General features: G+C 41.1%; 1 protein-coding gene across 5 annotated transcripts in view; it reads left to right on the top strand.

The window, feature by feature from the left end:
- LOC120734801 (cAMP-specific 3',5'-cyclic phosphodiesterase 4D-like) overlaps window positions 1-27,491 on the top strand; it is a 110,842-nt gene that overhangs the window by 34,676 nt on the left and 48,675 nt on the right. The window contains exon 1 of one of the 5 annotated variants that reach the window (XM_040033806.1): window positions 19,036-22,468. The exons of 3 other annotated variants lie outside the window; for them this stretch is intronic. In XM_040033806.1, coding sequence (XP_039889740.1) covers window positions 22,233-22,468 — 236 coding nt within the window. In that variant the 5' untranslated portion in view covers window positions 19,036-22,232. Of the gene's footprint in view, window positions 1-19,035; window positions 26,894-27,491 lie in introns of those variants that run through there. One more of the 5 variants, XM_040033829.1, reaches the window with a different exon arrangement.

Below are 27,491 nucleotides of genomic sequence, written 5' to 3'. Positions count from 1 at the left end.
CTCACATAACGCTCAGCGATTCTCTGCGCGATCAACCTCTCACATGTTTAAGCTTGCTGCGGGAGATTTCACTTGTCATGTTTGCGTAGTAAGCTAACAATTAATAAGACGATGTCAGAGGAATTGGTGCACAAATTATCACCACTCACCAATCAGTACTGTCGCTCTCTATACACAGTTCGCGCAATTGCAAAGTGAAAGCAAAAAAACAAGCGCAAATTCAAACGCGATTTCAATATGTCACATATTGACAGTGGCTCACCGATGCCAATGACATAATTACCCAGCTACATTTCCGAAAGAATGCAAAAGCATTGACATATATTTTTCCTTCCTATAATAGCCCGACGGGCAGGGCAGAGATAGATTTTGGTACCCCGACTGGAAAAAATCGCTAGCTCCGGGACGTCGGGCTAGCGATATTGCGAGCCCTGTATCTGATTGAGAAATCACTCATCTTTGGAAAAGAGAGTTTATCACAGAGAAATGGCTCTTTCCAAAATAAAAGCTATACTATCCGCTTCTTCTGGGCTATATTCTCAGCAGCATATTAAACATATCAGGTCCCCATAAGGAGAATCATGTGCTAACGGCTGTCTAAATGACTCGGGTAAAGTTTGTAGCATGCATGCTTGTTGTTTTTGTCTTTGCACTAGGATGATGTCGGCGTAAATGTGCAGTCACATTCGTTGTGTTCCCACTAGTGCTTTCAGGTTAATCTCGTTGAAATGACCTTAACGCCACAACACGGCAAATCTCCGTTAACGAGCTACCCCTGATCGCCCCGTGCATGCGGCTAGACGGCCAACACGTTAACGAGCTAACTGCGCTAACACACTAGCTCCCACCCATGTAATTGAGCATTGCATGGCACATCCAACATACTGTTTTACTTTAGTCCATGACTCGCTTACCTTCAGGGTCATACGTCACATGAAAACCAAAATAATTCCAAACGCCAGATCTGAATGAGGGTGGGGGAGGTTCAATTTGCCATGTTGCAAGGAGAGCTTAACTTCTGTCTCGCTAGCTTGCCCTGCGCTCTTCCTTCTGACTATGCTGTCTGTGTTGAGCGCTCAGTGGATCTGCGCTCGACAGTGCAGCCTAGGCGGAGTAGTCGAACGCAGATTCACTGAGCGCTCAACACAGACAGCATCGTCAGAAGGAAAGTTGATAAAATAAATTACAAATGTTGTATTTTTCGATACATATGCGTACCGAACCGAAAGCACTGTATCGAATGGTTCAATATCGATACGAATATCGTTGCACCCCTAATAGTTAGGGCTGGACCAGGTGACCCTGAATCCTCCCTTAGTTATGCTGCAATAGACGTAGGCTGCCGGGGGATTCCCATGATGCATTGAGTTTTCCCTTTCCAGTCACCTTTCTCACTCACTATGTGTTAATAGACCTCTCTGCATTGAATCATACCTGTTATTAACCTCTGTCTCTCTTCCACAGCATGTCTTTTATCCTGTCTTCCTTCTCTCACCCCAACCGGTCGCAGCAGATGGCCCCGCCCCTCCCTGAGCCTGGTTCTGCCGGAGGTTTCTTCCTGTTAAAAGGGAGTTTTTCCTTCCCACTGTCGCCAAAGTGCTTGCTCATAGGGGGTCATATGATTGTTGGGTTTTTCTCTGTATCTATGAAGCGCCTTGAGGCGACTTTTGTTGTGATTTGGCACTATATAAATAAAATTGAATTGAATTGAATTGGATATCACGCAATTTGAAAAAATTAAGAAGGAAATCACATAAACCATTTGACTGGGAAATTATTTTATCCCTATGCAAAGTCTAGCCTTGTTTTTACAGACTGTTCCCCACTAAAACAATCTGAAGTTGACGGTTTGAATCGTCACCCTACTATGTGGCCATGTTGCCACATAGTAATCACTGCCCACACCAGCTTGTACGTGGAAACACTAAAGTGTTCCCAGGCCAGCCAAGAGATATTATCTTTCTTGTGTACCCTGGGTCTGACCCTGGGCCTCCTCCTGATGGGACATGGCCGGAACACCTCACCGAGGAGGAATCATAGTCAGATGCCCAAACCACCTCCACTGGTTCCTTTCGATGTGGAGGAGCAGTGGCTCTACTCTGAGCCCCTCCCGGATGGCCAAACTCCTCACCCTATCTATAAGGGAGAGGCCAGCCACCCTTTGGAGGAAGCTCATTTTAGCCACTCGAGGTTTGGAGTTGGCACAGGGTCAGTCCTATCTTGACTTCGCTAGGGAGAAGGCAAAGCTCTTTGATAGGTGGTGTTCTGCAAGCCAGGTTAACGATGTGGGGTCCATACGTGAGCTTATGCTGATGGAGGACTTTAAAAACTCTGTTCCTGAGTCTATTGCTTGTTATTTAAGTGAACAGAGGGCTTTAACTTTACAGCAAGCTGCCACCCTGGCAGATGAGTTTAAGCTGACTCATAAAGCAAGTGCTGTAGGACATGATATCCATCTGCACCATAGCGCATCCTGGACAGGTAAGAGTGGGCCAGCTAACAAGGCAAATGCAGTTATGGTTTTAAGATCTAGGCCCAAACTGTGTTTCTTCTGTCACAAGCCTGGCCATGTGGTTGCCAATTGTGTCAAACTGGCACTCAAACAGAAAGCCCACTCAATGCAAAAAGGGCCTGCTTTGAGAAAAGTCAGTCGTGGTTCTCAAACCGACAAGGTTGCCAGGCCTAGTAAAAGGCTAAACTTGGAGCACAATTGCTCAGTAGCGCCCTGTAATCAGTGTAAGAGGTCAACTAACCCTGAGCTGCCGTTGGTTGACAATTTCCCAGGTCCTCAAAATGACCTGCAGGGGGACAGACTGTGTATAAAACCACCAGTAAGACCCGCAACCCTGGCTAACAAACATGCCTGTACCGGTGACTTGAGGAATCGTCTGCAAAGTGTTTCAGTAAGGCCCACTAGCTGCCTGCTTGGTTCTCCACATGTGATGGTTCAAAGCCCTGGCTATCACATGGGACACTGTTTCGAGGGTCTGGGGCCACTCTCTGTCAATGTTGTGAACCCACTGAGATGGGGTTGGCAGCTTCCGCAGGAAATGCCTAACCGTTGCTATGTGGTTTGGTAGGTGGGAAGCCTTCAATTTGTTGATGTGACTTGATTTGTTACGGACTTGATTTGTGGTTTTGTTTATCATAATCATTTGACAAACCATGGGTTTGTATTTATGGGAGGGGGTGTTACGGCCCTAGCAGGGCCTCCTCCTGAAGGTGCCTGTGTGGGCGTGTCCCACTACCTCTTCTGCCTGAGGTGCCACCTTTCCCTGTTACACAGCTGACTCACGTCAGTAATTAAAAGTATTTAAGCCCAGGGAAAGGTGAGCTCTGGGCCAGAGTGCCATTATTGTGGTTATAGCTTGTGAGCTGAGTGTTAGTTGTGTTTGCAGCTAGTGAGCTGCGTTTTTTGGTGGTTTTCAGCTAGTGAGCTGCATGTCCGTGTTTTCAGCTAGTGAGCTGCTCTCTTTCTTTTTGGCTTACGTTTTACTTTATTGACCAACGCCTGAGTTTTGTGTTTTCTTAAATGGTGATAGCGGCTTGTCCGTCTCTTTTAGTTGAGCTACTTTAATAAAACTATTTAATTTAACCCTTTTGCCTCCTTGACTCCTTTTTCTGACCCGGACACTTTTTGTTACTTCCCCCTCACCACCTGGACCCTTTTAGGGGAACGAAACATATGCGTGAACCCATAGGTGAGAGTAGGGATGTAGATCGACTGCTTTTACGCTCAGCTCTCTCTTCACCACGATTCGCAGAGGGGATCTGAACCTGAGTGGTGTTCTGAATTGATAATTAAATACATATAAATAAACAATGATTTTGCAGCCCTCACACAGAGAGAAAACTATACAAAAGATGTTATAAAAAAATCGAGACTATCTGTATTGGGTTCTGTGACAGCGACATGTGTTACTGTGAGCTGTAGCAGCTGTATATTTAAATGAAGTTATTTTGGAGACACTTGCCACTTTGCCTTCTGCTTTCCTGTTAGCAGCTGTAACCTTCCTCTTTCACTCTTTGTCACTTCACACAGAAATAATCTGTCTAAATAATACATCTGTAATATCTGTAATTGTTTTAGTTTGACCGGTAATATGAGAAGCATGGACTACAGATCAGTTCTAGGAGCAAAACAGGAGGCGGTAAGCATAATGACTGTGATTCATCACAGCGATGCAGATCTGTTGGTGTGTTGAGTCAAGGGGAATCACTGTGCTGATTAGTCAGACAAAGCAGAACGGGATGATTTTCTTCTTCCTGTTTTAAGCTGGAAGGTCTGGGCTTCTGGCTGCAGACAGTAGTCCCCCTGCCACTCATAATGTTATGTTAATCATTTTTGTGCTATTGCCAAATTAACAGTGATGCATCCGTTTAATTGTCAGAAACTAAAGAGACCGTGGAGCAGACAATGAGTAGCCTCCAGCTCACGTCTGGTGTGCTCGGTTTTCTTTTTGCCCTGTAAAAATCAGATATGTAATAGAAAATATGAAGAAACAAAAGTTTCAGAGTTATGTCATTAGAAGTAAAACATGGAAAGGTTTAAAAAAAAAAAGTAAAACATTGTCAAAATGGTTTGCAATCTGTTCATTTCGGGTTATTGTCTGGCTATTGTACAGAAGCAATATGAAGCTGAAGACTTATTGCAATTATTAATTGGTTTTCCTAATCCAACTTAATGTCTCCTCCACAAGCGTCTGTGTTGTAGGAGGTCTGGGATATTTGCTTTGCGTAGCCAGCAATCAAACTCTTTGCCTTGGGAGATTTTTATTGTTTGATTAAAGTAATAATTTGTGTTTTCATTTATTGCAAACAGAATTAAAGCTGCATTGGAAGACTTGTGTGTTGAAATACACCCACATAAATGGCCTAAATCACAAGCTGTTAAAAAAGAAGGCTGGTTGAGGGGCTGTTGATCAGATGTTATTTAATTCCTGTTTGGCATAAGGAAATCTCTTTTATACACAGAAAGAAACTATGAAGCTGAAGAGTGCAAAACTACAAATAACATGCACTCTGTTATGTGTATACCTTGTCCTGACCCAGCTGCTGAGAGAATTACAAAGATGGCTGAGCTTTTTTGCAAGAAAGACATTAATTAACACGTACATGCAGACTGTCTCTTAGTTCTAGGAGGGGGTCAGTAAACATCTCTCGCTGTCTTCTTGATTTATTGCCAACCAGTGATAGCAATATTGAGAATATTTCACGTCAATAAAATTTCAGTCTTTTTTATGACCTTAACAATAATTGCCCTCCCATAAGCACAGCAGCAGTTGATCTTTAGCATGCTCACACTGATTGTAACCTATGACCATCAGGTTAGGGTAGGTCTGTAACATCTTATAGGATTTTTCACAGTCGCAGGCCTCTTGAAGGGTTTTCTTTTCTCTTATTTACACTCTCAGGTTTTCAGGAGGAACACTGCGCACACACTTGACAGTAATCCCCATGACAGACTAACACTGTCAGACAGCCGAACAGCCGAACACACGGAGCCTGCACAAAAAAAGCTTTTTAAAGCTCCTTTGAAGAAAATCTTCACCTTATTTTCAGTTCAATTTATCCATCCTAGATTGCAGCACATTAAATAGTGGTAAAAGAAAGAAAAACTGCTTAACTGGAGTGGCAACAGCTGGTATTTTGAAGCCATGATGGAACATCCACGATGGCAGCCGGTGTCGTGGTGATGCTCTTTGTTGAGGAGCAGCTGCAGAAAGCTCTTGTTACCACTGAGAGCTGAGCTGTGTCAAAAACGTGCATTGCTAAAGAGAGGGATTTATTCATTCCAAGTTAGAAACTGCTCTTTAGAGGAACAACAGGCTGCATACAGAACATTACGATGCACCAGAGGCATGTTTTCTGGTGACATTAATTTCAATGTGATAGTCATGCACGGTGAATAATAAATCAAGTGGCCTGCTGAATAGTATTTAGTGTTGATTCTGATGTTTGCATTTTCTAAAGAATGGCAGCAGGTGAGTCTGTAAAAAGTAAGTGATACTACACCTGTTAGCTTTTCTGCTACATGTTTGGTCTGAGCGTAGATGTTTGTTGACATTAGCGAATGTCAGTTTGCTTAGGTGGCCTCTGCTTCATATTTCGGCTCCTGCAGTTACTGGCTATACCATTCTCCTGTTAGCTTTACTTCTGTATGCCATTGTTATTGATAAGGCAACCATAGCCACAGGGATTTGTCATTCTTGATTTAATTTGTTTGTAAGAGAAGTGCTTGCGACACCCTAGCGTCTTCACTTCTACCTGTACTTACCTACAGGCTATAGTATGTCTCAAGTACTTTGTTTGGTCTAACTGACAGTATATGTGTTACATAAGGATTATGGAGGCAGATGAAAATGTTATTCTCCATCCAGTTACATTTAGTTTCTTAGGAGTGTTACATTGTTTCTTGTTGTTCACACACTTCGCATTTTCCAGAAAATAACTACATCAAATTTGAAAGGAAATCCTGCCAGTGCAGCACAAGCAGACACATTGCTGGGTTGGTTTTACATATGAGATTCTCCACGCATCACTGGGTAATCAGGATATGGATTCAAAGCTTTATTTGTTTACTTCTTAGAGCTCCCAAGTAAATCATTCTTTAGCAGTCCCACACTTGCACAGTGTCCCACTCATTTCTATGGTATTTTCTATTGTAATTGTGGCAAGCTTTCTAGGATTCAATACTATGTAACATTTACCTGGATTTACCTGTCATCATTCACTGGGTGCTAAATCATTTTAAATGGCAATATGACGATTGCAGGTTGAGCCACATCTCTTTATATTGTGCTTCCAGGGAGCTAGACTTCTAATTTTTTAAAGTGTCCTTTAGCAGAGTTCTCCAGGATTTCTGAAGGTCTTCCTACCATTACACCTGCCCATTTTCAGATCATTGGCTTTTTTGTTTAAGTTACTTAATACTGACCTATGAATCATTAAAAAGCACCTGACTCAAGCAATGAACCAGTGTTGTGTCTACACAGCAACATGCCAAAGATAACTCAGTTTGACAGGCATGAAATAGGATTTTTCCACCAATGAGCTGATTCCCAAAAAGCTGTTAGTCAAAGACTTGGCATGTCTCATACCTAAAAAACTATCTACAGCGTGTTCAGATACCAGAAAATTGAATCCTTAAGAAACAAGACCAGGACCTGAAATTCACCCGCCCCTTCAGTTGATCGACTACTGTTCATGAAAGCCTTATCAGAAATGGTCTCAATGAAAGTTTGGCTGCCAAGGCACAATTTTTAAAGAGGATCTTGTTACAATTGATGTAATTGTGAATGCAGAAAAGTACTATCAGAATTAGATCCATATGGAAAGCATCTGATTATCTCTGGCTTAATGATGCCAAATACACTCTTAATGCAGTAAAAGCATACTTGAATAGAAAAACACACAATTGAGCACTATCAGTCATGGATTGGCCTCCCCAGAGCCCGGGCCTCAACATTAACGAAGCAGTGTGGGATCATCTTGACAGAGCACATAATAAAGACAGCCAATGTCCAGAGGGGAACTTTGTAAGTACTCCACAAAACCTGGAGAACTGTTCCTGAAGACTACTTGAAGAAATTTCAAGAAAGCTTGCCTTATTCCTCATATACTGTATTCTCTTTATGTTTGCACATGTTTAATAAATCCATTTCCTATTTTCCTTGCCAAATATGAAGAAATGCGCTGTCATTTTTCCTCTCACCACCAAAACATGAAGTGTTTTCACTTTACTTCTCATGTTGTTGGATTGTATCTCAAAACCAGATGAGTTCATTCTTATTAACAATTTATGGATTAAATGGTTCCAGGCACAGCAGATAGGCACAAACTCTGGAAAAAGATGTATGAATATTTGGTCTTTTTAATGCAGTTTTACAGTTAGTACAGTTTGGTAAATGCTACTAAATACTAAAGTTTTGTCACTCCCTTGCAATTACAAAGGACATACTTAGGAGGAAACAAAGTGATGGGGAGTGGGACATCAGCTCATGCAGTCAACCTTTCTCCAGTGTCTTTGATTATTTGCTGCGTTAATTTTAAATATCGCAATTAACCAATAAGGTCAGTGTAGATACCTTTTTCCATTACTTTTACAGGTATGACATAAAGAAAAATGGTACCCTGGGCCTCCAAATATCATGATATTTATTTACTTTCATGGGAGACAAATGGTCTCCCAAACAACCAAGAACCCCTGATGATATTGCTCTCAAAGGCTCTTCATCCAGAAGAAAAGTTTGACCTTCTGTTTGAGACATTATAAATGAGCTGCCCCATTTTGGAAAAGGTTTACTCGTCCGTGGTTTCCCATTGTTTTGGATCAGCTCTCCCTCCCTGTGGAGTCTCGTGAATGGATGCTTAACCTTTACAGCAGTTTATTTGCTGTAGAGAGCATATATTACTGTTCACAAAAGAGAATCCTGGCACTGAAAAAATGTCACACATGACTGAAAAAGTGAATCAGACAAATGGGATAAACACATGAAAGATTCTGCCTCAGTAATTTATTGTGCAGTGAGCTGAATATTCCTGTTGGGAAGTACATTGCCACCTTCTGTTCTCAGTCTTGACAGGTACTGCCACACATACTGAAGAAGCTCAGATAAAGCGAAGATGAATTAATTTTGACAATATTAATATCTTTGGAGATTTTCAGAGAGCCGTTGTTTTCCTTTGAAGATTTTCCATTTTAACTGGAAGGTTGACGACATGTCAGACCGTTCTCGCTGCTGCCGATGAAAAACACATCGTGCGCATGAAGTAGTTTAATGGTAACAGAAGCAGATTGGACATGTGTAAATTAACACTCCTCAGCTTTAGTAACACATTCTGGTGCTACTTTCCAGTGTTGAAACAAGCGTTGGTTTTTGTGATGAAAATTCACCTATTCTTAAGTTTTTTTGTCAGCATTAAGAAAGAGTTTTATGGTCTAAACAAAATGAGCCGTACATAAAAAATAGAGATTTGCACAGTGAACTTTAGGTAGCACAGGACAAACAGTTTTAAAAAAATACTGTAGACTATAGGGAAATGTTTAAAAGACAGCTAAAGACACTGGAAACATGAATCATGAACGCTTTATGTACGGTCAGGGAGGAGACAGTTGAGCCTGTGCTGATATAATTAACCCCACAAGTTGATGTTTCAAACTCTGAAAAAGCCAAATGCATTGCTTACTTGGTTAGCAAAGCTGTTTTGAGTTTTTCTAAGGATCGCCGGGGTTCTTAACATGATACATACTTCCACTGAATCAGTTTCTGAATAGACATGTAATAAATAACGTGACCGTGTGCAATGATTTTGCATTCTTTAAAATGATTGTTCAAATATCAGGGCAAGGGCTGCAACTACTCACAATTTATTGTCTTCAAAGCAACTTTGGCACATCAAGATAGAACAGCAATCAGGTGGAGTCAATCTGTTGTCAGTGTGGAGTTGATTGGGGTCAGTCTGGCAGTTTAATGCAATCTGTTTATTCATTAGCTGTGATATATCAGCGCAAATCTGTTGCCATCTACACGCAGATTAATTCTAATTAAACTAAAAGTCATATAAACTACTTACATTCTTGTGTATATATTTATTTATATTTCTTCATACATTCTTATATAGTTCTATATTGTGTATTTTGTTGTACAGTTATTTTATTTTCAACTTTAATTTATATATTTTATCTTATTCTCCCAGTTAAATTTACCCTTCATTCTAATTTGTGTTGTACAGTTATTTCATTTTTAACCTTAATTTATATTTTATTCATTCCTAGTTAAATTTACCCTTTTTAATTTTTCATATTTATTTCCTATCTTATTCATAGCCTTTTCCTTTTTTGTTTTCTTTAGGTCACGAGCAGTTGTCCAAGCATTTCACTGCATATCGTACTGTGTATGACTGTGTACGTGACAAATAAAATTTGAATTTGAATTTGACATTCAATGTCCAGCCAGTACCTCGTAGATTCGAAACAGAAATTCAGTGACATATTTGTTGTTGGGCGGCAATTTAACAACCTTGCTTTTATAAGGAAATAAAAATGTAATACAACCAGTCGACTCCCCTTGTGCAAAGACATGCGTCATCAGAGCAGAGTGACTCAGATTTATTGTAACGTGTTGGCAATCTGTTTGTGTTTGCACTGTGATTGTTTCCAAGCTTTATCAATCAGTTTGACAGGCCGAGTCAGATCACGGTTGTTTGCAGGCAGGTTGTCTCCTACTGTGCAATCACCTTCTGATTGAAAGTGGTTGCCACAACTACTTGCGGTGTGTCTGTGACAGTAAATAATTTAATGTAATGACCATGCAACCACTTAGTTTCTTAGTCGTGAGGAAGTTACTGTCTAATTTTCATTCTTGTTAGTCTGAGACATGAAACAAGGCAAGTGAGCTCAAGCATAGTGCTGCCCAATTTGATACCTCTGCTCATTTTCCACAGAACCTGCTTTCGTGTCAGACCGAGCAATGAATTTGTGAACATTTTAACAAAGTGTTCAGTGCAGGATGTCCTTGTTCTTTTGGAGGCCTTGCCTGTCTGTTCTCACCAGGTGAAATGTGTTTTGTGGAGTTGTCTAAGTTGCCAGTAAGCTGAGTGTGACTGCAAAGCTACCAGAGGGCTTTTGAGATTGCAGTTAGTGGGATGACGACGCTGCAAATACAGAGTTGATGCTGTCAGCGAGTCAAGGAAAAGCCAAAAGGAGGCTTAATAAGAGAGATAGGTCAAAGGAAACACACCAAACTATTAGCTTACTAAGGCAACAGAGAATCACTTTTACAAGTTGCCTAGTTTAGCGGAAAAAAAGAATAATTATTTTTACACTATTAACACTGCTCTTGTGGAGCAGAGCTGCTGACAGGCTGACAGACCACAAGTGTCATTTCATTTCATTACAATAATATCCGACTTTGACATAGATCACACTTTGCTTAACAGGAACAAACATACATTACAATGAAGTAAACAGAAGGGAACATACTGATACTGTTCTGGCCATGGTGAACTTATAAGGATGACACTTAACACAGTTTTTGTGTATTTCTCACAGACGTGGGTGCCAAAAAAAACTTTCAAACTCTTCTACCAACTCGTTAGAGATCACATCTCAACTTCTCTCTCTTCAATTTGTTGTAAAAACCCACATCCAGGCAGTGCGTCGTCCTCAGAGCCACTGTGAGTGCTGACATTTGCCCGTTGGTGGATTCTTATAAATACAAAGCAGTAGCAATTTCTTATAAAAACAAGGCAATATTTGCAGAACAAACTACGTGCCATATGGGCTGTTTTCCTTGTTTACTGCCTTTGCTCTGAACTTTGCCTTCAGCAGCAGATTAAATCTTAAATTCCCTCAGCTGTTTATTTCTCTTCACTCCAAACCTTTTATAAGGTGATCTCTCAAGAAATCCTCTTGAAATCTCCTGAAGGCTTGTCAGTAAGAAACCGTGACAATATCAAGATAAACTCTAACTATATTAATATGTGATATCATCTTAGTAGTTGCTTTACTTGAACTTTGATTATTTTTTTTACCTAAATCATTTTTGGATTTGAAGTGCTAAACTACACCATCTCTTTGGCCGTAGGCCCAACTGTGTCCAAGGTCGCCAAGCGTAGGTAAAGCCTTAGATGACGAGATGTTTAATAACAAGACAGCACTTGCCTTTGAGGAGCTCCCGGTTGCCTAGGAGATGCAGCAGACCCTAACAGACAGTTGGATGGGATGCCGTGTGATCAAGGATGCGATGACTGAGTCTGTCATCAACACAGTCACCTGGTTGGTACAAAAGTGAGAAAATCCTATGCTAAAAAGGCTCTGACTGTTTGTGTGAAATAACCCGATGTGGTGTAGAACTGTTGTGTTTTGTTGCTTTGGTGATTTTGCTTTATATAGCCTCGACTTTCAGGAACTCATGGAATTTATTGAACCTTGTGCCGGCGCATAAAAGGAGTGCTGAACCGCTGACAACAAGGTTGTGCTTTGAAAAGACAGGTAGCCACCTTCATAAGTGAGAGTCATACCATGGTGTTGAACATTATGATATAAGAATTACTGTCATTCAAATTTACAGCATACTGTAGATCAGAGAAGCTTATGTTATTGCAAGGCATCTGTAACTCTTCACTTTTCTTCTTACTCCAATTTTAGTGAAAGATGACTTACTTGTGCTGGATATAACTAGCCTCCTTGACTTTGTAGTGGATGTTAATTCTCATTAGTTTGTGCAGTGAAGCCAACCAGTGGCAACAGAACTTGTACAATCCTCTTTGTACTTCGTACATTACAAATATGTGAATTGTGATGGATTGTGAGCTGGATACGTTACTATGTCATTGATGTTCTGGTTTTATTACATCAGCATAATTGCATCAGTGTCAGATTGGCGCTCTTATTGTCTGCAACCTGATAGCAGTTGAAAACCTAGAGATTAGAGATATATTGATCAAGACTGACTGATCAAGATAGAGACTGGAATTGGGCGATTACCAGCGTGCATGGCCCAGTCTGGTAATTGACCAGTCAGTCCAGTCTGTGCACAACATGCACACAGTGGTGCAATCAAATAGTTGCACGCACACTTTTAGCTTGTGGCTGTGGTTGTTAGCGAGTTCTTCACTGTGAGTGAGGAAGCTTGCCAAAGTAACCCGTGGCGCAACCACCAGGAAGACGCTCAGAACAACAAACCTAATGAGACTTGCTTCACCCTCACTCAGCTGAAGAAGCCCAGTAAGAAGAAGGTATCAAAGGAAAAGTGGCTAAAGCTAAGCTAGTCAAAAGTCAGCCACCTTATGAGCAGTGAAAAGATCAAAGCAGCTATGATCAAAGTCATTACAATGAATGAAAAAGCAGAGAGATCTATGTCCTGTTATCTTGTGTACTTGTAAACACACACTGGAAAATGATGTAACTGACATTTGTTTTGTTATGCAAATCTGACGTGAGGAAAAATGTGTTGGGTAAAGGGGGCTGTGCAGCACCTCAGTTCATTATGTGTACCTCTTTCAGAGATGTTCAACTGAGAGAAGATGCTTAATACAGTTTCGGGAAAAGAGTAAAGCTGAATTTCTGTTATCATGAAGATGACAGAAAATATAATTTTTGCCCTGCCCAGTACAGAGCCATAGCACCAAAATGTGTAAATAAATCTTACGATCATCATAGTGGCCCTGACTGAAATTGTTGTATAGTTGTATTGAGTGATTTTGTGCTGATCAACTTCTTGTTCCGATATATAATATTGTCTGCATTTGCATTTGTTGTCATGAATGTCATTAACTTCTTACCAGATGCTTTATTCTGGCTAACTCTGTGGGTTGGCTAAGTCTCATGTTGCCTGGTAAAGTATTGTAATATAAATACTGTAAGATCAGTATGTTTGAATTTTACATAAAAGATCCTCAGAGGACAGTCAGCTATTATTAGGAAATACTCAAAGTAGTATAATCGTTTAATTAGTGCTTCCTAAAATTAAGCATTTATTGTTGGTATTTTATAATCTTTAGTAACATAATTGCCTGTCAGCACTGAACACTGGCTACAAAATATGATGAATGAGTCATTTTGAATGAACAGCAGTCTTAAGAAGCATAAACTGAGAAACCATTAATCCTAAAGATTAAATTGAAACATTGTCACAACGTGGTCTGAGACAATTGTCTCTCTCACACAGGTTGCTGGCTTTGATCTCAACTTGTAGCTTTTTCCAGAGAAATTTCTCCAGACTGAGCCTCTGCATATTCCTGGCAATATAATTCTTATTGAATTATATCACCGATGATTATAGCACAATAAAAATACATTAAACTGCTAAACCACTGGGCTGTTATGGAAAAACAGCAGTGATTACACACACTTAATGCAACATAAGATGATGTTTCATCATTATGTGAAATTCTATGATCTAATCACAGCCTGATGATCTGTAATTTGTATTACACAACCAGAGCCAACGACGGCTGGATTATCTCAGTTGTTCTCCTGACTGATGTTTGGTCTGTTTACAGCATCCTGCCATGCGATTGCATTTGTCCCTAACCATCAGGAACCCTCACGTTAACTTTTATCAAGTGGAAAAAAGTTCGCATTCATCCTCCAGCTTCACTATGTTTGTGTTATGCTAACATAGCTGTGTCACTAGCGATCATGTACCACATCATTATATATCAGCTAGCCCAACTTCAGTAACCCTACAAAAGTCAATGCTTTTTAATTTTCTGTCTTCATTTATGTTGGAAGTGATAGCAGAGCTGTATGTTTGAATTTTTTCAGAAATCTCTCAGTCAGAACATGGTATATCATGTTTAGGTGGAAACTAGCGAGCTAACTTCCTGCTAACTTCTAACTCTGTTAAATTTAATAAATTCTGTTTTCATGGATGCCTGGATATTAAACTTAATTGTTACACCTGGTAAAGCAGCAACACAGATCATTTTATTAAAGATGAAAGAATTTAGACAGTATTAACTCTCAGTGATGCCGCAGTGTTCGTTTGACTTTGGGACCTGAAGCGGCGTTTGGACCTGAGCTTGATGCGTACTTTGAATTAGAACCCTACTTGGTCTCCGACTGCTGATGTATCACAAGTCCACGAGAACGCAAGTACACACAAGTAGCATTTTGAGACACGTCCCTGGATTACTCCGTGAGGCTCATGACTACGGTAGCCATAATGCTCAGACAATCTATGAAGCGGTGCGGCTTTGTAGCTTAAGTCGTACTAAAACATTTTTGACAGATTTTTGAAGAAGATCAGACACCAGCGAGGGAGGATAAGAAGGACAGACGCAACAACATTGTCATCCCCTATGTAGCCGGTGTATCAGAAAAACTCAGGAGAGTTTTCTCCAAGCATGACATCCCGGTGCATTTCAGACCCAGCAACACGCTCAGACAAAAACTGGTTCACCCGAAAGACAAAACGCCAAAACACAGACTTAACAATGTGGTGTATGCTGTACAGTGCCGCGAGGAATGCCCAGACCTCTACATTGGAGAAACCAAACAGCCACTTCACAAGCGCATGGCACAACACAGAAGAGCCACCTCCACAGGACAAGACTCAGCAGTCCATCTGCATCTTAAGGATAAAGGACACTCTTTCGAGGATGCCAATGTTCACATTTTGGACAGAGAGGACAGATGGTTTGAAAGAGGAGTGAAAGAAGCCATCTATGTCCACTGTGAGCGACCATCTTTGAACAGAGGCGGTGGTTTACGACACCAACTCTCTGCCATCTATAATCCAGTTTTGAGATCCCTTCCCAGACGCCTTAACACCCACTTACATCCTGGGCCATCTGATCTCAGGAATTCGCATGATAAGGTGGGGCCAGGTTTCACAATGAGCTCACCCGAAACTCTGGCTGATTGGGACCCACACCCAGTTTCACACCTTGGCTCAAGCGATTAGAGGATCATCAGGGGGTCCTTTTGTCCCTCTGTGGGGGGTTACTCCCACTAGGTTTATATCTGGGACTCTCCACCATTTGACCTTAGAACTGAAGAAGCTTCTCGGATGAGAGGTGAGACGTCTTCAAGTAACTTAAAGAAGTCCAGACGCTTTTCTTTGCAAGCTCCTTTGACAACAAGTGTTACACTGAAACTTGAGCCCATCTTCATACCGTGGCAGCTTGGCATCCTCTTCACCGTCGATAAAGATTTTCACCACACAAAGTGGGTCACTTCTTTACAACACGGGCCATCAAGAGCGTTGTTTAAAGGGCAGGCTGCCCTAGCACACTGCTGTGTGCTATCACAATGCACATTGAGTATGTTTAATTTTTAAGTGCAGAACTGAGATTTTAATACACTTAAGTTTAGTTTTTTTTATGACTGTGTAAGTACAGACTGGTGAGATCACCAATAATGCCCCCTGACCACTAAAAATATTTCTTTGCACTTTATTATTAGTGTTATTCTTGTTGCTGTTACTAACTTAAGTGTTAACCTGAACGCCTGCCAAACACCACTTGAAAAGAGCGAATATCTAATCGTCTTTACAGTGGGCATTCATTTCTTTAAGCGTCTGAGTAGAAACACAACTCTTTCCTCCTCACCTTGCCTTTTTTCTTTATGTATGAATATATTATGAAGGTTTATCATTTTCACTTGGAAATACTGTGAAAGACTGTGGGTTTTTTGCATTCAAGGAGAGGAGTTATTGTATGTGTGTTTCAGCCACAGTTTGTAGTATGTATAATTCAGTGTTCCAGCTTTTATGGCTTCGTTTTATCCTGCACTTTTTCGAGGTGTCCTATCTTTGCTTTTGCTCACTAATAAATGTTCAGATGTGCTTCATTTCTTAAATGCCAACCAGTGATGAAATTCTGCCCTGCAGAAAACATGAATAGTTACTATGTAGATAAATCTTCACAGTGAAAAGGCTGAATTTGATGGTTAGGCTGAATAATTCAATTTCTTTGTGTTAGCAACTGCGAGACATTGAAATCAAGTTATTCTTCATTACCAGTTACAAAATAATCTTTTCTCCTTGATGGAGTGAAGTATTATTTATTCAGCCTTCATCCCTTTCAGTTTCTCAAGTTCCTGCTCCATCTCTTGTCAGTCACCTTGATGAACTATCATCTGTCATAATGCTGCCTACACACATAGTACTGTTATTTAGTTTGAGCTTCATGTGCCACCCATCTGAGCAGAATCACTGCAAAGTGCTCAACTCAATGGTGCATGCATCCTTTTTATCCCAGAAGGAAAAAAAGATGGCGCACATTATTTGAAAAAACAAACAAAGACAAGAAATCGTCTCGAGAAACTCATCTGCACTTAATGCGCTTTGAAAAACCTTTAAGGCAAAGAAGTTGAATAATTTGAATACTGAGAACTACATAAAAACTACAGTGATGGATTTGACACCCATCAAATAAATTATGCTAGAATTTGGTAATGGGATAAAGTTTTTTTTTGTTGCTGTCACATGTCGATGCTGGAGAAAGGGACACTGAAGTGCATACAATACTGTTACACATCCGCATATCTTTATATTTTGTTTCTAAGAAACATGACTTTCTTCTTTCTTTTGTTGTGTGTGTAGTCTTGAGCAATAGTTCTCCAGACTTTCTGAAGGTCTTCGGGCATTTGCTGCTTTTTTGCTCATTCTCAGCACAGTCTGACTTATGAGTAATTCAAGCATACCTCAGGGATGAAACTGAAAGAAGGAAGGTGAAGAAGTGGCAGGCCTAAGTAAGTAAGGCCTCTGCAGCAGGCGAACAGTCTGAAAGTCATGTTATTAAGATATCCAGAAAAGACTGAAGCAGTGTGTGATCTTGACAGAGAGAACGTAACAAAAGGCAGCCAACATTTGAAGGAGCTTTGACTCTCGTTAAAACTACCTAAGCCAATTATAAGAAAGTCAATACCAAATATTGACTTTCAAGCTTGTAAGAATTGTGCAGACTCGGTTGTTGCATTATGTACTGTATTTCAATGTATGTTGGCATGTTTCAATAAATCACTGCACCCGTTTCCTTGTAAAATATAGAGCAGTGAGGGGTGGCTCAAGACTTTTGCACATTGTCGTATTAAGAGACAGAGACTGTGTCAGCATGTGAACCTACAGAGTGAACAGGGATTCAGCTGTGTTTATAAAACGTTTCCTTCACCTCCCATTGGATTAAATTGAGGAAATTTTAAAAAAAGAACTATGACAGTGCTTTTATGCTAATCTAACTTAATAATTCTTCATTTCAATAATGAGTAATGTCGGTACTAACCTTTCCAACTAAAAAATGCAATTGTTACACACTGAAGGACGACAGGGTTCATTCAGGTGCACATGAAGGTTTATTGCGCTGAAACACAGCAAAGGAATTCAGTGTTACTGGCGGCTTCCATTGTAATAACTGGCCTGCATTACTTTTGTAGCATTACGTGTAATGGCCCTGTATTAATCAGCCCTTAACACACAGAGAAAATGACCAGTAAACAATAGACAACATAACATGTACTGGCTGGTCTATTTCCTATGACTTTAACTGAAACCAGCTAACAGTTTCCTTTTACATTACTGATGGAACAACACGGTTACAGAGATTAATGCAGGAGGCGAACATGACTTAGCTAGCACACAAATGTTACTAGCGTTACTTTTGTGAAGGATTATTTTGCCTGTTACCCGTTTGGCTGAGCCGCCACTGCCACCTATTGGCGGAACTAAATATCGCCCTAACATCACATCAGGTGGGAGCAAATGAGCTTTTCGCTCTGTGTTATGATGCAAACACATCTGAGACTTGTTCTTAATGCTCAAAATACTCAGGGTGCCACACAATTACTTAGGGAAGTGGAGTGATGGAGACTTGGCCATAACTTGGCCTCAACGAGACAATTTTAGGTCTCACTGTACATCTCTTCTTTTATGCTGAACACATTAACCCCTTAAAGCCGGCATAACTATTTTTAAATCCCTGTAGAACCGGAACCACGTAAGCTAGCACAATAAATTTTTTTGCATATGAAACCGGAGGAGTTGTACTTACATCTTATGCCATCAGCTTGTCCTAAGTCACGGTTTCCTTCCACATATGGCTTTGCAAAAACTGCATAAAAAGCACTTGCAGCAACAAAAACATAATTTTTCAGAAACATGCTTTGCCGATCCGATCAGCTGTTCATAACACTCCCTATGTTGGACACTTCCTATGTTGGACATGCGATAGCATGTCCGCCATTACCTGCCCGAAACCGGAAGTGACGTCATTTCGCGGAAATTTTTTTTACCTTCGGGGCCTTATAAGCCTATACTGGTGTTTTTAAAAGTCATGTTTTACTTCATGCTTTTCTGAATAGTTTCTGGGATGCTTGGAACTCAAATTGCACTTCTGGAAACAGTTCATTTTTATGCACTTGTTTTGTTTTGTTTTTTTGCAAAATTGCATTATAATATTTATTTTTGTTTTTCCTGCAGGACATAAAAATTGGTGTATCTCAAAAATAAAACTATGAAGACGCTCAAAATACATTTCCTGTTGTTGGAAACTATTTTGTACAACTTTTTTGTATTTACAGTTTTGAGGGATAAACTTCTGAAATTTCTCTAACTAGAAATGTATGTAAAAAACAAAACAAAAACGAGTTTATTACACTTTTTGGAAATTTATGTAGTTATTGTGGACTTAATGCATACATATTATTAATATTTGGGCTATAACGGTTGTATTGATGTATAACAACTTGAAATGCTCTCAAAAATGGCACTACAGCATGTAAAAATATAAAGATAAGCTCTGGTGGACTTGGTTCTATGGTAGGTCTTAAAGGGTTAATCCAGCAACCCACTGCACACATGTTGTCACAGTCTTGCTTTTTTAACACAATCCCGTCTCGTATCCCAGCTCTCAAGGGTATGAAAGGTGGGGTAAACCCTGAATAGGCTGCTAGTCCATCACAGGGGTAACACAGACAAAAATACCACTATTCATGCTTTGAATTAAAATCACCAGTTAGCTTAACAAGTATGTTATAGACTGATGGGTGAAGCTAGAGAACATGTAAACACATAGGAAGAAGATGGTTTTGAACCCAGAACCTTCTTGCTGTGAGGCAGTAGTACTAACCACTGCATCACTGTTTGTTTGTTTTTTATGTGTCTAACAAATCCGTTTTGGTTCTTACAGATACTCGTTGGACTTGTTGTGACTTTGTATTTACAACCAAATTTCCACCAACTGTGAAAGCGTGGATCTGTCACTGTCTTCACACCACAAATGTGATTTTGCTTACATGCATATCTGCTGAGAAAACAGATTAATGAGAAAGTAGTCTCTTTTTATTAAAAACATACAGTAAGTAGCCTTAGGAGTTGCTGCGAGCTCATAGCTGCAGTTGCTGCAATTGTCTAGTTAGGTTATGTAGTTAGGTTGTTTCCATCGTTTTTATGATTAAACATCCTTGACTGGGTATGTGATGCACTTATGTATACTGGAGCTTAATTGATAAAGCAGCATGCATGCTGTCTGGCTTTTCAGGTGCTGAAACCCAGTTTGTTTGTGTGTTTTTAAAATGAATTCATGTGTCCGTGTGCATGCATGTCTATGTCAGTGTGTGTGTGTGTGTGTGTGTTTTCTGCTGTCAGCCGTGTGTTTGCATGTGTTTGATCTGGTGTTGCTGGTGGGAGGAGTATGGTTATATGACTCAGTCTAATAAATAGTTCCACATATCCTGGCATTAGTCACTTAAAGAAAAGCCACGGGATTCATCTCCTTGTCTTTTCTCCCCATTGGCTCATAATGGTAACCGTATGACTGAGTCGGCCCACACAGTCTACAGGTTTTTAAATTACCTTTCAGCCAAACCTTCACTTAGTCACAACTGTATCGGTATACTGTGTTGGCAAATGATGTGGGCCATTTCCAGGGCTAAAAGGATCGAAGTGAATTGGGGTTTGCATTATGTTGCTTTAAAGAAAATGGCAAATAAATGATCCAGAGCTCAGTAGCTACAGCTCAAAACCTTGCAGAATAAACTGACATTTCATAATGCTGAGTTTGTGCGTGTGTGTATTCATGAGCATTTGTGTCCTTGTGTTTGTGCGTGGGCGCCATCTGCTGGTCACATTTAACAGCACTTCATACAACAGCAGTGTTTTTGTTCATGAGCTCATAGCAGTGACCTCTTGCACTCCCTCCTGAGTTAAATCAGTACTTTGGCAGGCAGCCCCTCAAACTCAAGAGCCCTTCTCCGTCCTTACTTTAATGCATCATTAAAATGGATGCAGAGGCAAAGAGACATTATGGCAGTGGGGATAATTGTGGCTGGATTTTCTGTGAAAGTATTAATCCCATTTAGATGCATTATGGTGCAGTCACAAAAACAGTAACTGTAGGTTTAAGTATTACTCACATACTTTAACTCCAGCCCTCGTGGCACTGTAGCTTAAATAGCTCAAAGGTTTGCTGTCATAGTCACTCCATCTGTGCAGGTCTCGTGTTTTTATAATGAAACAGATGAAAAGAAAGAAAGAAAAACCCTTTCCACAAAACCCCAGAAACTAATAGTGTTGCATAAAGACTTTGTGGGTCCACTGTTTGATTGACAAGCAATCTGTGATGATTGCAGTGCAGAACCAGCACAGCACTGAATACTTTACATTTGAATAGAGAATCAAAAGTTTTGCTTAATTTGAACTGTTTAACTACTGGGTGAAGCTCCTAATAATGTTTGAGATTCTTCATGTAATTTGCAGTTCCCTTTTCTTGATCTGTTTTTTAATGTGTGGGCTGTAACTCTAGACGTGTACTGATCAGTGATAAATATGGCAACGATCCCTGACTGCCTGAATGCGAACCTGTCATTTAGATGTTTAATAGATTGGGGCCGAGTATTAACTTAAGCACAACTAAAGCACATGCAGCATGTATTTACAGGATGCTCTTTATCGAGGGGAATGTTTAGGCACAAGCAGTACAGTTCAGTTTTGTTTTGGGCAGCGGAGGGTTGGGTCACTGGCTGTCTGGGGGTCAGAGATGAAACTCGAGCTGATCTCTGTTTTTCCATCACCCCTCAGCCCCAGTGGGAAACGCTACTCAGTCAAGATACCAGTAAAAGTTTAAGTGACATTTCCAGGATTCTCGTTATCTTTTATCTCAAGCAGGCTCTGCTTTTAGACACAGTGTCGCCCCCACCCACCCCCACTACCCCACCCCAGCGACCATCATAGTGAAAATCTACCCAGACTGTGGCCTCTTGACACTGCACAGCTCTGGCATGTGTCTACACAGTCAGAGCTGTAATCACTGTCTAATATTTCTGTACTGATGAGTTGAGGAAGGAAGCCGACGTAAAACGGTTCACTCCTCTGTGAAGTGTGTGCAGGACGCAGCTAGTTCACCCGAGGTACGAGCTAACAACGTTATAATTCAGGCCTGGCCATATTTAGGCAGAGCTCAGTGCTATGTAAACAGAGCTTACTGCCGAGGGGAGGGCACACTCCTGCACTCGTGTCCACGTCCGTCAACAGGGCTTTTAGGTGGCTCCGTAGAGAAAAGCCATGAAGCCGTAGCGCAAAAGTGGCTGTGAAGCACTTAGAGCCAACTACGAGCGGCTCCGACTCTGAGCTGCATCATCACAAGACGAGCTTGAGAGCCGTTTACCTAATTCACTTGATAAATGCTGCTGTGCTGAGATGGATGACTTGGACTCCCTGTCAGGGGTTAGAAGGTCGCACCAGAGAGCAGCGTAAGAGGAACATTTTGTTAAACTCCTACACGACAGCATGAGTGAAGCCCTATTGGAAAGCTCAGGGGAGGCTGGCTCCTTCCCACTCAGCAGTCCTCAACCCATCAAGCTGAAGCCGCAGTCACCATCCGGCTCGCCTTATGAATCTCCCAGGATGTCCCCCGGTGACTCTCCTCGGAACTCCCCCCGCCACTCGCCGTTGCTGTTCCGCAAGCTCCTCATGAACCGTAACATTGCCCTGCAACGCCGCTTCACCTTGGCGTACACACCCAGGTAGAGTCAATGACATGGATCTAAGTACTGTTGTTAGCTTATGTGGAAAGCTGTGTGTAAGGGGTGGCTCAGGAGGTAGAGTAGGTTGTCTACTAATCGATCCCTCGCCGCTTCAATCTGATACTGAAGCCCGGGTTGCTCCTGATGTGTTCATCGAAGTGTGGCTGTTAGGTAGAAAGCACTAAGACATAGTGGGGTGAATGGGTGAAGGAGACATGTTGTATAAGTTCTTTATAGGTACAACTTTCAGCTGTACGTTGATAAGATAATCAGAAGGTTGGGATTCAGAGGTCATCTTCTCTGAACTCTGCTGAACTCTAATAAACTATAGGCCCAGTGTTTGTTCAGCAGCTCTGAGGTAACATTGCAGAGGCTGCTTTTTCACGTCATCACGGTATGTGTCATGGGTTGGCAGTAGCAAAAAAGCCTCATTGTCTGATAAGAAGGTAACTGTGGGAAATCACAGTTTTGTTGACGTCGGGACCGGTGTCATCTCAAAGGACCTTATTGTTAAGGCAATGAAAGAGAGGGTTTTGTTTCGTGCCCAAGGTGTTCAGCAATCCTGGCGGAGCCAGAGATGAGAAAGGTTTCCTATACCACCAGGGTTTCTGTGTAGCAGAGACAAAGCTAAAGTCTGGAGGGATTCGGGGTGGCTCACCACAGTAAACACAAAGATGACGCTTAATGCTGCATCGTCACTTTGTCAGTCCTTGTGACTGAAAACAGGCAGCCTGTGTCCTGCTTTTTGTTTTTACGTCAGAAAAGATGGAGCTGAGTAAATCTTGTTCAGGCTATGACAGAGCCTAAATGTTCAAAGTTTGATGGATCAAGCTGTTTAAATAACAGAGTGATCTATGAAGGCATTTGCTGATTTTTTTTCCAAAGAGAACTCACTATGGTAGTTTAAGAAAAATAATAGCAGCAGTGCCGGGTAGTGACGTATTTAGATTTTCCACGGACGTAATCGTGACCAGTAGGTCAATTGAGGAAACTCTGAGAAAGCTGTGAAAATTACCCTGGAGTCTAAAGCCCCCATTTTTCTCTCATGTATGTAAACACTCCAGGAAAAAACTATTTTCGGGTCACGGAGATGCAAGTTTACAAGCGTAGAAGTGTTTTTTAGCATTAAAATCAGTTATATGTAGTAAATAACTGATGTTTTTATCTCTTTTGTAGAGCAGTCACAGTGTTGGAAAATGAGCAGAGTTTTAACAGGGGAAGGTCATTTTATACGACTTTCTTAACAAGGTTGTCTCTGCCGTCACCACCCTCATGTGGCTGCAGGCTGTTTGCAGCAATATTGGTGGTTTCTTCTTGTGGTTTTCATTTTCACCCTTGTTATTGTCAATTTTGCACACAAACGGCATCAGAGCTGCCTGGACATGACCACAGATTCCATACACACCTTTCTTAATTCATTCAATGGTGATAAATGCTGTCTTATGCTTGAGTTTAAAACATAGCATCAAAAAAAGCTGCAATTCACACACAAATATTTAAATTTGTAAAATATGCCATTGTTAAAGATAAATTTGCCAAAGATAATATGTTGTGTAATGATCCCACGTTAGCGTTAAGATGCCAGATTATATAAAGCAACTAACCTTTAAGTTGTCATGGTACTAAAAATTATAATCGTGCTCTCAATAAATACACATTTCACCAATCAGTTTAATTATAGAGGCTGCAAACTGATGTCATACTGAAGAGAAAGCTCCCACACGCAGTCACGAACCATTTAGTCGAAAGTTAAACTGTCTTTATCAGATAAACATGAAACCTGGGTGCTTTTGCCCCCCCGCGGCAGCCCTTCTCTCTCCAAACCCCCTGACTGTTTGCCTCCCTGGCAGCCTGCCTGTGACTATGTAGAGGAAGCGACCTGTAAACACGTTGCGTGTACCTACGTCATCAGTCGTGACATTTTACTGATGTCATTTGATGCCTGCCCGTGTAATGTTTAAACATCCTATTGTTTTAAACTGTGAGCCTCCCCGCCACCCCACCCTGTCAGGTGTGCGAGTCTCAGTGCCAGCATAAATAAAATATGAACCACACCGAGCAGAAACTAAAACCCAAACAAGACTGCAAAAGAAGGATGAGGACAAAAGTGCAGCTTTAAGCCATTTAAAATTCAGAGTATTTCAATCAATTCCTTCTAGTTAAAATGCTTTGGAGGAAGTGGTGAGTTTAATTATTTGTCTAACCTTTTCCTTATCATTTTTTTTGACAGATTAAAGGAAGGATAGTTACAAGAAATAAGGATAACAAGAGTCACAGCAGGGTGGTTGTAATGACAAAAATAAACCCACAGGCAATCAGGAAGACGACCTTTATTGCTTATTTAAATGTTTAACAGCAAAAAAATAGCATTAAGGACAGATATTCATTAGTATTATAAAGCCCATGCACTGTCAGGTACCTTTCAGTAGGATTTAAATGAGCCAGACCATTTTTACTGTTTCTTTGTCTTCATTACATCCTGTTTGGTTTATTTGATCTGTTTTAACTTATGAGCCTCTTTACATACATGCGCTAACAACAAGATAAATGATCTATCAGCACAACGCCCTATTTTAGTTTGCAGTTCATGTAGTGCCTAGGGAAGTGGTTGTGGTGTCTTTGGTTGTTGCCGTGCAACAAGTGTCCGTCAGTCTGAAAGTGAATTGGCATGTCAGTATCTGCATGGGTTTTGCCCTGACAGCTCTCAAAGGCCAGTCCCCTCTGCTGTTAGCAGTGTGGAAATAAAGCCAGGAACGTGTGACTTATGCATCCATATATCTTATATATTTACACTGGCGTGCAATTTATATCATTTATCACTGCCATTGATAAGTTAGGCAGAAAACACACAACTGATGCTCAAAATTTTAGCCTGTTTCACAATGACTGCAAATGATGAAAAGGATCCTGCAGTCTGCATGCAAGATGTGCAACAAATTCCCCTGATCAATAACTTGAATTTTTTATGTGACTCCATCAGTCTCTCAGATCATTGTGGAGGAACTGTGGCCTGCTCTTTTTTATACCTTTGCCTCAGGTATCTTTAAGGTCCTGCCACAGCATTTCAGTCAGCTTGCGTTCTGACCGGGCCATCGCATTACCTTCTTTTCTTTTTCAGAAAAGAAGGTAACTGCACAAGTTGAAACTCAGGGCTTTCTCCCTATGGTTAGTTTATCCAAGTTTTTTTGCCGTAAATCCTAACATGTGTTTTGTCAGGCCCACCCAGCCCCCGTTGCCACCCTGCCCAGCACCAACTCTAACAATAACCTCTATAATTATGTAGCTGCAGGGCAACAGAAGGAGGGTATTGGGTCAGGCAGCATGTTGATCTCACGTGTCAACGAAGGCTGCGTCAAGCTAGCTCTGCCAGACACAAAAACACCCGCCAGCCACACAGTCGAGTCAGATCTCCCTTTAACAAGTTGGGACACACCGAAATGTTGTGCAGCCCTGTAACTCTCTAAATGTGGGAGCATTTTCTCTCTTTGAGGTTTTTCTTTGGAAAGCTGCAAGTGTGGCTCGAAACGCGACCAGTTTGTAACTTGAACATTTTGACATTGGATATCCTGTACTAGACAGATTGGAGCTCGTGGTGGTCTGTCCTCAGCTCCCACAGCGACCTCGGGGGATTCCTCCAGTGTTTGCACTGCCAAAGGAAGAGGTCAAACCCTCACTGACGCTACCCTGCAGTGTCACTGCTCTCAGAAGTGGCTCAACCCTTCCCCTTTCCTGCGAACAGTGAGTGAGTGCCTGACAGAGAAGTAGAGAAACACTACTTTCAAAATTTTCAGACTTCTCTACAGGTCGCCTGTTTTCTCTCTGTTTTGGAGTTGTACTACTGAAAACCCCTTCAGGAATGCTGTCAGTGTCATGTCTGGGATTAGTTTGGGTATTTACAACAACAAATCAATGAGAATGGACAGACAACTGTGGAAAATCCTTCAATTCAGTTGAGTCTACAGTTACAACAGCTGCATGTGTGCTTCTTGCTTGTGGAGACTAATTGAATATCACACTCCTGTCTGCCTTGTTGGGGCTTGCCTGAAACCTCGGCGCAGAAACTCTGCAGCATTCCACGATTTCTCTTCCCGCATCCCGAGGAACAGAAGATTGGGCAGATCTGCTCTCTATCTGATCCTTTCCATTTTCTTTTTGCCTCTCACCTGGAATCTTCATGTTTTTTGGTTTTTTGGCAAAACCTCATGGAGCCGATCCAGATACCCCCGGAGGTTTACGGGAGAAAAATAACTAAACTGTGAAGAACTGTTGTAAGAGGCTCAGATCAGATGTGCAGTTTATTTTCATTACAGCCCAAAGTGTCTCATATGAGTCAGGCGCTCAAGGGACAATGAACAAAGACCTCCGATTGACAAGGAAAGGAGGGCTGACTGGTTTTGGACACGGTCGGAGACACTCGTGCTTGGGGTATGTTCCTAAACTCTGCATCCTGCATCTCCTTGGCACTCGTATTCATGAGAGGGAGTGTTCAGATAGGCTGCTCAGCGAGATTGGCTCAGAGATCTGCACTTGTAGTGTCACTGCGACAGTAAGAAACATGGAAAATAGACTGTAGATAATAATTTTTTAAACAAACACACATATCCCAGAGAAGGCTGTTGCAGATAAAGTAGGCACTCTGGCATGAGATCTCACTTCTTTTTTTTTTAAAAAAACAGCAGCAGAGAGCTGGCGTGTAGCAGCTGATAAATATTCAAATGATTATACAATTTTGGTAATTGGAACTTAGATTTCATAGTACCAACTTCTTTGACAATGCCAATGCATTGTTTTTAAAGTTGTGGTTTGGTGTTTTTTTAAATGCAATTATTTTGTATTTGCTTGCATTAAAACCAGCAGCTTTCAAGAGGAAGCAAGTTGCGTTTGTGGTAAGTTCCAGCCAACAGACTTCCTGTTTCTGCTGCAAGTCACGCACATTTTATTGCACGATGAACCGACACATATGTCGCTGACTGAACACAGACAAGTGTTTTATCAGCAGATAAAGTTGCTCAAACAGTCGAAT

This window comes from Simochromis diagramma, unplaced genomic scaffold, assembly GCF_900408965.1.
Source record: "Simochromis diagramma unplaced genomic scaffold, fSimDia1.1 OVJJ01000334.1, whole genome shotgun sequence".
In the NCBI taxonomy this organism is placed as follows: domain Eukaryota; kingdom Metazoa; phylum Chordata; class Actinopteri; order Cichliformes; family Cichlidae; genus Simochromis; species Simochromis diagramma.
The sequence above is the reverse complement of the archived record's forward strand: the minus strand, read 5'-3'. Positions and strand labels throughout refer to the sequence as shown.